This window comes from Ammodytes marinus, assembly GCF_949987685.1.
Source record: "Ammodytes marinus genome assembly, chromosome: 8".
NCBI lineage: Eukaryota > Metazoa > Chordata > Actinopteri > Uranoscopiformes > Ammodytidae > Ammodytes > Ammodytes marinus.
In genome coordinates this window covers 31,467,419-31,479,644 of record NC_137212.1, presented here as the reverse complement: position 1 = coordinate 31,479,644, position 12,226 = coordinate 31,467,419, and the positions used below count along the sequence as shown (strand labels likewise).

At 42.1% G+C, this 12,226-nt stretch overlaps 1 protein-coding gene across 1 annotated transcript in view; it reads left to right on the top strand.

The window, feature by feature from the left end:
- mcf2l2 (MCF.2 cell line derived transforming sequence-like 2) overlaps positions 1-12,226 on the top strand; it is a gene marked incomplete at its 5' end in the record, with an annotated part of 282,391 nt that overhangs the window by 184,506 nt on the left and 85,659 nt on the right. The window contains one exon of the mRNA XM_080033371.1: positions 2,957-3,079. Coding sequence (XP_079889497.1) covers positions 2,957-3,079 — 123 coding nt within the window. The remainder of the gene's footprint in view (positions 1-2,956; positions 3,080-12,226) is intronic.

Below are 12,226 nucleotides of genomic sequence, written 5' to 3'. Positions count from 1 at the left end.
GCTAAGTTACATTCACCTCTGAAGCATTGACAGCGTTTAATCAAATCCTCTAATTTTTTTTTTGTTATTATCAAAAAGGCTTTGATTGAGACTTTTAGTCAATTCTAAAGTCTGAACACACACAGCGGCAGCAGTGATGCTTTACGGTGCCCGATCTTAACGCTGATTGGACAATACTCAAGACGTCTACCAAAGAGATTTTATTGCCAAGATAACAATATTCCCTTGTCTCACACTACGGTAACTCGCCCACACAGTACAGTCTGGGAAGCGCTGGCTGACTTCTCTGGCAGCTGCCGCTAACCCCCCACCCCCTCCCAAAAACAAAAACTCTTCGGATCTATACGATTCACGTGGGTCATATATTTTGATTCAAAACGGCGAAAAGCGACGAGTTTGCAGGTATGAGTATGTAAAGAGTGCTGCCTGTTTAAGAAAAATAAAGTTCCTTCTGCAGCTCAAGGTTTGATTTAAAGCTAAGTCATCCTCTCAACGTACACTAGATTGATGCATTTGACTTTAAAACGGTACAAATTTTCTTCCAGGGGAGCATTCCCTCGGACCCCCCAACAAGGACCAGGGTCCCTCCCACAGTATCCCAAAATCCTGTGGGAAACACTGACTTCAAAAGTCAGTGTACCTGACTGGATAGGGAGGAGTGGGGGGCCTTTAAGAGTCTGGGCCCGTTATCTCATAATCCTCTATGAACCAACTGGTTTCCACAATCTTTTTTTATTTTCGCGGGGAGCATGCGCAAGCATTATTTATAAAAATAAATAAATACAAAGAAAATGTGGGGGGCCCCACAGAGGGTCTTGAAACGGGCCCCGAGATCGTTAAGACCGCCTCTGCCCGCTTGTCGTGTCGCCTGTCGACGGAACTGCCCGGCCCCGCTCGCCTCTCCATTGAGAATGCATTAGTGGGCACAACAAACGCCTCGGCCGTGTGAAACGGCCTTAACTACTGAACGAAGGAAATCAAATGAAGTTTTTTGCATTTTCCCCAAAAAACGGGACAAATTGTGTCCCGGGAGATATTTTTACTTTCCCGGGACAGCTGGTGAAAAAAGAGAACAATTCTGGGAAAAACGGGACGGGTGGCAACACTAGTCTTGGGGTTACCAGTGTCATCCACCTGAACCTGGACAGCTTTCACCATGTGACAGAGAGTTGTAAACATGTATTGTCCTCATGTTAGAGTGTAGAGCAGGGCTATTCAATTAGTTTTGAATGGAGGCCGGTTGGTGGAAATGATCCAAAATGAGGGGCCAGAAAAAAATGCCTAAAATTGATGAGCATCACATCAATAGCTACATATACTGTAAAACACTACAACGACATAGGAGTGCATATATTGTCTTTATTTTATCAAATAGAGTTCACCAGCTTATAAAAAAAAAATCCCTATTTGATTAACATAGGCTGCCTGTTGTTTAAGTGTTTAACAATCTTATCAGTTCAGGAAAACACAATAGGTTAACTCTTCAACAGTTTATCAAAATACATAGAAATAAATGTACTCTAAGTGCAACAGTTTATCAAAATACAGGTAGGCCTAGGTTTACTAAGAGTGCAACAGCTTATCAAAAAACATAGAAATAAATGTAGGCTACTCTAAGTGCAACACCTTACAGTGTTTCCCCCAAAAAATATGGTTGTCAAGGGGTCACTATCCAGGGTCATTGGAGGCGCGGCGCAAACATTTTGGCTGTATTTTGCTCAAAGATGCCAATGCACAGTACAGAAATAAACAACTGCTTATTTGAATACAAAAAAACTACAGACACTGACTTTACATTTGGGCAATTTTGTTTGCTATGTGAAGGTACAAATGTTATGCAAACATGCAAAGTTCTACTGGTGCAATATTATGCAGACACACTAAATACAAATAATGGACCATACACTTACACTGCGGTACAATCGCGCCCGCAAAGCTGCATACACAGAGCAGCTGATAGAGAAACGCTTGGAGACACATGTGCACATTTATTTACTGCAGATCGCGGCCTTTGGCGCAGTTATGACCATGCAAAAGCACACATCGCACGTGCTAGTACATTAATTGTGCACCACTAAAAAAAAAAAAAAAAATTTTTTTTTTTTTTTGGGGGGCATAAGCAAACTTAGGGTTTTTTTTGTATTATTTTTTTAGTTTGTGTGTTTGATATTAACATCATGTAATCCAAGTTTAACTGATCGGTAGTCAAGGCAGGGGCCAGTAAATATTCCGGGTCCGGCCCGCGGGCCGCCTATTGAATAGCCCTGGTGTAGAGGTTACAGATCCAATCAGTGATCAGTCTGTAGAATACAGGCTGTGCTTAAACATACAGGACAAGTATCAATCATGTGGAACCCCCTCTAACCTCCCAGGACATCTGATAGAAATAGAAGTTTGGTGAAAGTTCTGCAGGTCCCCGCTCACTGCTTGCCATTTGTGTCCAACTTCAAATTGGACATAGTTTGTCTAATAAACTGAAAGTGTAGAAGGTGCTTAAGCAAAATCTCTATGTATTGTTATCAGTTGTGTTTCAATACAGAGAATATAGTCTGTTTTTTATGAATAGGCAGGCCAAAGTTACCACAACTAATTTAACACAAATCTTGACATTTTTAAGTATTAAATAGTTTGACTTCAAAGTATGCCGGCACTTTAGAGACATTCTAGTCAAAAAAAGGCACATGAGGACCATGTTGGTAACGTTTTGATGTCGACTCATTACACAAGCTGTTGCTTGGACATCGTAAACCTTAGAAAGCTCAGCAGCCTAGAGTGTTAATGTTCAATTCTGCCTGACACTCTTTAATTGTTCATCTATTCTTTTACATGATCAGTGGTGGAGTCTCTTGACTTGACCTCTCCACTCTCTTGTTGAACTCCATTGTCATAGATTAGACCTTGGACTTTTAGGTGTTATTCAGTCGTTCTAACCCGTGCTCTTCTTCATGTCTTCCAGGAGATGTTAAAATGCAGTAAGGGTGAGGGGACGGCTGAGCTGGAAGAGGCTTTAGCCACTATGTTGGACATCATCAAGTCCGTCAACGACTCCATGCACCAGATAGCCATCACTGGCTTTGAGGTCAGAATGTACACCTTGTGACTTTGCTGAACTGAAGGGGCCAGCTCTTGTTTCAACCTGGTTAAATTAATTAATTTTACCTCTATGTACGTTATACCAAAGCTTAAAGTTCTCCTATTATACTACTTTTCTGGTCTTAATGTCTCATTAATGACTCCTATGGAGCAACCTGACACGAATCACAGCACAAAAAAACATGTAGATTTTCGGGAAACTCTTCCTCTCATCTGAGCGCGCACAGCAGTCTCTGTCCACACTCGGCTTTGTGCTTCTCCACCCTGGCTGGCCCCTCCCACCTCTCTGTTGGGCTTTCTTTATATGGCCATGGGGCTCTCCCACCGTCTCTGCCATGCTCTCGCGATACTAGAGAGACACTACGGCTGTATCCCATTACAGAGACCGCCTCCTTGGTAGGACGCGGTCTCGCGGTCTATGAAGGCTATAGCCTGTGAAGGCCGATTCGAAGGCCGAACCAGGGCCGAACGAGCGTTGTTAAACGGGACGGTCTCCGCAGGTCTCCGTTTACGAGCATTTCCGGTTTGCGTAACAAGCCGTTACCTTGCGTGAGGACTCGCCGCTCCTGTGCTGCCTAGCAACCCTGATAGCTGCCAACGGAAACAGCCTTGTCAACAGAGGAAAAAAGAAAAAGAAGTTGCCTACCAGACGAAAAGAAAAAAAAAGTACAAGAAAAAAAGAAAGGAAGATAAAAGTTAAGAAGATGGAGCAACACGTTGCTGTTTTGCTATTTTTTATTTTATTGTATGCCATCTCTGAAAAAAATGCAATGAATCATGGGATATGTTGGGCTGCAAAGGATACATCTGATGCAGCCTTCAAAACCGTGAAACGAAGGCTGCATTTCACGGCTGAATATGAGGAGCCTTGCAAATGGAACAACCTTTGCGCGCCGCTATGACGCAATCGGTCTTCAAATGCAGCCTTCGTAGACCGCAACCCCTGAATCGAGATACAGCCTACGTGAGTTGTGACTGCGAACACAGTGTTAACCCGGAGGCTCCGGGCCGGAGCTAAGCTAAGAGAACAGTTTGACATGACCTGACATTAAAACCAGTGAAAACAGTAGCTTCAAAGTTTGATTTCTACAGGAATATCTTCCCATCCTTTGTCATGTTAAAAACGAGTCATTTTCAGACTGCTGTGGGGAGTATAAACAGCGTGTTATGAGCAAATCTTGGTGCTACAACAGAAGCTACATGGGCGCTAACGCTAAAAATAAGACTCAGACGATAAAATAAACTAAAAGTACCACACAAATCAGTGAAAAAAATATCTTCAAAATTGACTTCCACACTATTAAGTTACAATCCTTTGTCCTGTTAAAAACGAGGCATTTCCAGACTGGTGTGGGTAAAAGAATTATGTTTTTATGACCAAAATCTCAGTGCTTGTCTCGAAGCTAGCCCGTGAGCTACCAGCTAAAAATACCACACAAATCAGTGAAAAAAATATCTTCAAAATTGACTTCCACACTATTAAGTTACACTCCTTTGTCCTGTTAAAAACGAGGCATTTCCAGACTGGTGTGGGTAGTAGAATTATGTTTTTATGAGCAAAAGCTGAATGCTTGGCCCAAAGCTAAATAGCTATACACCAGTCAGGCAAAAATACCAATAAAAACATTTCTTTCAGTTTCACTGTTTGCAAAAACCCACAAGTAGCTTCCTGTCCGTTGTAGGCATAGACTGCTGTGGTTAAGATAAATTAGTGGAGTATGAGCAAAAGCATTCTGTGTTGGTGTATGTAACATTCAGGCTGTAGGCTATGGGCATCTTGTCGCTTAGCGGGGAAAGCAACATGGCTGTCGCTCGGAACATTTTCAAGAGGATCTCATGGGATCTCGGGCACAGGATCTCGGGGCCGTGGACCAATAAGAAATGGGGGGGTGGGGTTATCATAGACCACTGCACGGTGGAAATTTCTGGTTACTAATGTGGGGGGGAAGCATCGGAAGCATGGACATATAAAGAAAATATGGGGATGTGGCTGGCGAGAATTCTGACTGGAGTATATTGGGGGGAGGGGTGGGGGTTTCAGAAAGGGGGACAGTGAGAAAAGGAGAGATTGTTATTTTTTTTGATATTTTGGCAGTCTCTAGGCACACCGTGGCCCCATGGATATGTTAGAACACATTTAAAAAGTGCATTTAGCATAATATGTGACCTTTAAACAGGTATAGTTTAATTGAAGGGTTTGTCTTTAAAAAGAAATGTCTGTTCACCACAGAGGGTTTGGTTAGTAAAGTGTCTCAACATTTTGGAGTGTAAGCTGAGGAGTGTCTGACAGGGCTATAGAACGCCCTTGGTAGACTTTGATCTGATTAGTTGTAATTGATTCTTAGATGCGTGTGGAAGGGAGGGAGCCGTGTTGCAGTATGCCTGTGTTTATGGACGCCCTCCCATGGTGTAGTGCAGGGGTCTCCAACCTTTTTTCAACTGAGAGCTACTTTGAAAAAATTAAAGTGGCCAAGAGCTACTTGTATCAAATTGCATATATTTATTTACATAGCACACATCAAATGAATTAAGCTTCTGTTTGTACACGTGTGAAATTGCAATACCCAATGCTTTTTTTTTTTTTAACCTTTTATTTTGGTGATTTTTTGCAATTTTCTTTACATACAAACATAAAACAAACAAAAACAAACGACAGAATAAATCAACACACACAATTAGAGCTGCAACTATTAGTGTTTTGGTCCACAAAATGTCAGAAAACGGTCAAAAATGCCGATCAGCCTTTCCAAGCCCATGTTGACGTCCTCAAATGTATTGCAATGTCCAACACACACGGACGTCTCAGTTCACTGTCATAACAGGGCCAAAGAAACCAGAAAAAGATCACATTTGAGAAGTTGAAATCAGAGAACCTGGACATTTTCTACCGAAAAAAAATCTCAAAATTATTAATCGTTTATCAAAATGGTTGGCGGTCATTTCAACAATCAATCAATAATCGGTTTAATTGATTGCAACTAAAATAATCGTTAGTTGCAGTCTTACATACATTACATACACACCCCTCCCCCCTCCCTCACATAAACAAAAGTGAAATAAATAAATAAGATAAAATTAAGAAAAGTAAGAAAATAAGCTGTAAATAAACAGAAAACGAAACAAAGCTAAAACAAAGACAAAACTGGGGCAAATCTCACACAGCTATTTTCTTAAGTGCTGGAGCACTGGGCCCCATATAGTGGATAATCTGTGGGTGTGTTCGGACATCTCGTACCTCAATTTCTCTACGTGCAAAATGCCCACCATTTCCTTCAGCCAATCCTCGAACCGAGGGGCCAGGTCGGATTTCCAAAGTTTTAATATGCATCTTTTGGCGATTACCATACCATAAATTATGATTATACGTGCTTCATGGTCCAATCTTTCCAGGGCTGTGGAATGGCAAAACAGGGCGGTTTCTGTGTCAGGAGCCAAGGGAACATCCAGAACATCAGAATACCATTTAAATAAAAGACACCAAAAATTGTAGAGATTTGGACATTCCCAAAAATGGTGCGCAAGTGTACCCTCTGCAATCTTACACGTATTACATAAAGGTGAAAGACTTGGGAAAAAGCCATGCAGTTTAACCTTAGAGTAGTGCAATCTAAGTGTGACCTTGAATTGAATTAACTGAAGCCTCAAGTTTATAGAGGAGGATTTTATGCTTTTTAACGCTCCCTCCCAGACATCGTCAGTTATTCCAATGTTTAAGTCTTTTTCCCAGGCTTGCTTTATTTTTAAAGTGGATTTGTCCTGCCGATCTAAAAATATTCCCACAAAAGATGAAATCAGGTGTTATGAGGAAATCAAGCAGAGTGATACGTTTGTAATAGCAAAAGGTTTATTTTCAATCAATAGCAAGAAACTCAGCGGAGTGGTCACTAGTTCCAACACATGTAGTATGTTGCAAGGAGTGACCCCGTTCTCTTAAAGTCATGACATATTTAAGGACATCGTAGGAGACAGGTAGACAGGTTCAAATATACATACTTAAGGAAGCTGGGTGGGGGAAGACGACTAAATTGTATTATAAGAGGAGTGGGAGATACTTAAGGAAGCTGGGGAGACAGACAGGCGTCTAACAGTGAGTGACAGGCTGTTCTGCAGACAGTTCTAATATACATGCATTGTTATTGTAAAACATGGGAGGGGTCAGGTTGGTGTGGCCCGTCTGAGTGGTTTGTTGGATACGCATTTGAGCAATCTTCATTTCAGTTTACAATTAACCAACATGCAATATATTTCATTACACTTATAAGTCTATACAAGATAATAACAATGTTTCCTATTGCATTAATAAGTATTCCAACATTTGAGTCCAGAGATATATCATATGCAAAATCTGCCACTACACAGGTTTTTAGCTTCTGGTGAGCCTAGCAAAGTTTTAGACAATGGATCCTCTGCGGGCAGGGACTAAGTGGGGCATGTATGGTCGTGTTCTGTAGTTCACAGGCCTTCCTAATTTGGTTCCAAATTCTCTGACCATTGGATAGGATAAAGTGGTCTCCTCTAAAGGAGGCAGGTGGTCTGGGAGAAGAGAAAAGGAGGGCAGTAAGAGAAGTTTTTGGGGCCAGGCTTTTTTCAATGGCCAGCCAGGGAGGGAGTTCAGTTCTAACATCTTTTTCATATGTAAATTGCCAATACACCATGACTCTAGCATTGGCAGCCCAATAATAATGTAAAAAACACGGTAACCCCAGTCCACCATGCTCCCTGGGTTTCTGAAGGTGGGCTTTTGAGATCCTATGTGCTTTATATCCCCAAATGAAAGGCATTATAATGGAATCAATTGACTTAAAGTAAGATTTAGGACTATAAATTGGCACATTCTGAAATAGATACAGAAATCTCGGCAGGGAAACCATCTTTACTGCGTTTACACGGCCAATAAGGGAGATCGGTAGTGTTCTCCATTTCTCTATGTTCTCCTTTAGTTTGTTCAATCTTTCTGTAAAATTTAACTTAAAAAGTGTCTTTGGGTTTTTAGATAATTTAATGCCCAGATACTTTATACTGACCAGATTTGTCTTAAACTGCGTATTGGCTAGGAATGTTGAGTCAAGATCTGCTGTTAAAGACAAGAGTTCACTTTTTTGCCAATTTATGGTGTAGCCCGAGACGTCGCCAAAGGAATTAATTAGTTGGAGTAGGTGAGGGATGGAATTCTCAGGGTCGGCTACAAAAAGGGCGATGTCATCTGCGTACAGAGAAATCTTATGGTCCATCTCACCTAGTGATATTGGCTTTATAAGTGCGTGCCCTCTTATGCTAATAGCTAGGGGCTCGATGGCCAACGCAAAGAGGAGCGGCGAGAGGGGGCAACCCTGACGCGTGCCCCTCTGAAGGGCAAAGGGTGTGGATCTTTCCTGGTTTGTTAGAATGGAGGCGGTGGGAAGGGCATATATTAAGCGCACCCATGAAATGAAAGGGGCCCCCAGACCGAACTCCTCCAGCACCTTGAGCAAGTACCCCCACTCAACCTGGTCGAAAGCCTTTTCCGCGTCCAGACACAAAACAGCTTGTTTGGAAGCGCTGTCGAATTTGTTATACATAATATTTAGGACTCTCCTAACATTAAAAAATTAAAACCTGTTGGGGATAAACCCGGTCTGATCTGTGTGAATAATGGTTCTATACATTTATTTAGTCTATTTGCCAGAATTTTTGTTAGAATTTTGAAATCCAAGTTAAGCATAGAAATTGGTCGATATGAGGACGGGTTAGTTTCATCCCTGTCTTGTTTTAACAAGAGAGAGATGTTTGCGTTATATAGTGTTGGTGGGAGTCTGTTTGCTTCGGTTGAGTGGGAGAACATTCTATGCAGGATCGGGGTTACTTGGTCAGCAAATTTCTTATAAAATTCAAATGCAAAGCATTCTTGCTCTCTCCCCCTCCTGCAGTCTATCGTGGTATATTCCATTAATACACGTGTAGCACACTTGCACACTGTTGAATAGGCCGGCCTAGTCATTTACTGTGATGGGGGAATCCCCGCGCTCCCAAAAAAAGAGGCAAAAAAAATATGGGGAAAAAAAAGGAAGGCAACGATCACCAATCATATAATCGTGATATTCGAAGGGAGAAAGAAAGAAAAGTTATACTAATTAAAGCCGGACTATCGTCACCAACTTGTAAAATCCCCCCTCCCTCTGCTCCTACATTCAACCATGGTATTGACCGTCTGTCGTCATTCATTGTTGCAGGAAGTAAACACAGGTAAAAGTAACACACGAGTGAGCCGGCTATCTAAACAGAAGTATCCACTTTAAATTAAAAAAATAAAAAATAAAATCCCTTGTCCCTATAAGTCTTAACAGTCATAACGAAGGGAGTAGAATAATAACGTTTTACCTCCACTGGTTTTCAGTGTTGTAGTCTAGACGAGACTTACTTCAGCTGCATAACGAAGGATTCTGCTTCTTTTGGATCGTCAAAAAAGACGATACTGTGTGGATGAAGAACACGAAGACGATGGGGTATGCAAATCCTCGGAACTTACTCTTTTCGATGAGCATTTTTATCACACTTGTGCTTTCGGCAAACTTCTGCAGACAGATCCTGGCGGATGGTGAGTTTAGCATTCCCCTGAAGTATCAGCATTTTCTTAGCAGACTGTAGTATCATTTCTTTATCTCTGAATCGTAGAAAGCAGATGAAGACTGGCCTTGGAGGCTTGCCTGGTTCTGGTTGTGGTCGTAGTGAGCGGTGAACTCGTTCCAGCTCGAGTGGTTGGTCTGTGAAGAGTTGCAGCCAGCTGGGCAATTTCTGTTGAATATATTCGAGTAGCACTTGGTTGCCTTCCGACTTTTCTGGGAGTACCAGCAAAATCAAATTCTTCCTCCTCCCTCTATTTTCAAGATCATCGGTCTTAGATTCCAACGTTTTTATCAGTTTTTCGGCTCGGTCTAGTGTTCGCTGGGAAGTTTGTACGGTGTCCTCTAATCTTGAAATCCTTTGTTCGGCTTCGTCCATGCGCCGCTGCTGTTTCTCGAGTACTTGATTTGTTTGTGTCAGCGCTTCTTTCATTGTTGAAACTTGCCTTCACATTCTCCAGGCGATTGTCAATGCCATCCAGTCGGCCCAATATTACATGGCGTTGTGATTTGAGCTCTGTCATTATCTCAACAAGAGAGGGGATCACCTCTTTTTCCATATTTGCCACACTTTGTGCTTGTTCCTCTGTGTCTTGTCTGGTTTGTACGTTTTTTCTGTTTGCCATCCTTATTTCACCCTCTATCTTTTTAAGCAGGAGTATTGTATGCTTAACTCAAAAGTTCAATAGAAATGTAGGTGGTAATCCAATTCAGTGGAGGTAAAAACTCACTTTAAGCACTGAGGAAATGCGGAGCTCTCAGCTCAAGCTGCCATCTTGTCTCGGTCCTCAATACCCAATGCTTATCATAAATAATTTCCCATCGAAGGTCCAAGAAAACATTACTTAACACTTTTTGTGGGCCACATATACATCACTGACAATTGACATCAATGTCTATATTATACTTCTTATTGTGATGCAACAGTGTTTCCCCCAGGAAATGTCAGGTGGTCACTGCCCAGATGTGGAGGTGAAAATACCCCCCAAAAAAAATGTGGGGGTATTTTGCTCAAAGATGCCAATACGCACTACAGAAATAAACAACTGCTTATTTGAATAAAACAGACAACTGACCTTACAGTTGTAACTTTTTAAAGTTCCTTTTTGGATGGGGGGCTGTGGTGCGATTATTGTGGACAATTAGGCCTACTGTGATGCAAAAGCCTATAATTCATTAATGGTTATATTAGCCTACTTGCTTGATTTCTGTTTAAATACAGAGGTTATTGGTCGTTTTGGAACATGTATTTCCCAATTTAAAACATAAAAATAAAGCAGCACTGAAAATTCAGAAAAACACTAGAATGCTGTTTTACAAATTACTCAATAGTTGAAATAATAAATACAATGTGTTTTCCCCTTAAAATGATGAAATACATTTCTCCAAAGGTCAAAGACAGTAACAGTGTGGCACTTCTGTAAACTTACTGAAAGGTGGGAGATCTGGCAACCCTGGCTATGGAGTAGACGTGTTTGCGGGAAGCTCCGCCTCAACTTTTCTTTTTACCTCGCTTATTGTTCTTAATTTAAATTTTGGCGAGTTTGAACTAACAAGAAAGACAAAATGACAAGAAAAGGCAAGGGGCATAAATCTGAAAAAGGCCAAGATGAAGAGGGTTTTGTCGAAAACGATGCCGAGGCCACTGAAGAAGCTGGCGCTAATGCAGCTAGCCCTGTAGCTGCTAGTGCTAAAGTGCTACAAACAAAGACGTCCTAGCAGCAATAAATGCATTGAAAAGCGCAGTAGATGTGAGATTCGACGAGCTAAAAGGGTCCCTATCCGCCCTCAAATCGGCTCTATCAGACGTTACTGAACGTGTGTCGTCAACCGAGGCTGCCGTGGAATCGCACGAGAAACGGCTAGAGGAATTGGAGAGGCGACACGCTAGCCTTGCATCCCAGTACACGCTACAAGAAGCCAAGCTAGACGACCTTGAGGCCCGCTCCCGGAGGCAGAACATCCGCATCATTGGTATCAAGGAGAAAGCTGAAAACGGTAGGCCGACGGAGTTTGTTGCCAAGCTGTTACCGAAGCTTTTGGGAGAGGAGAATTTTGACCGGCCCGTGAATGTGGATCGTGCACATCGAAGCGCAGCGCCTGCTAAAGATGGGAAATCTAGGGCTATCATTGCCAAGCTACACCACTTTCAGGTGAAGGAGCTGGTGCTGAAGCTTGCCAGGGAGAAAACGCCGCTACAGTACGACGGGCGCTCTGTGTTCATCTTTCCTGATCTAACATCTGCTACCATGAAGAAACGGAAGGTGTTTCAGCACATTAAGGAGAAATGCAGAGCCAGGAAAATCAGGTGCGGTTTCAGGCATCCAGCAAACTTTGTGGTCACAGTGGATGGCAATACTGGCACGTTCAACACCCCGGACGAAGCCGAAAAATTCCTGAGTCGGGAGGCACGGGACTGGAACATGGATGTTGGGTCAAGCCGGCAAGTTGACTAATTTATCTCTGCATCTTCAGCAAATTTGAAAGTAAGAAGAAGAAAAAAATAAGAAAAAAAGGAAAAAAATAAGACCAAA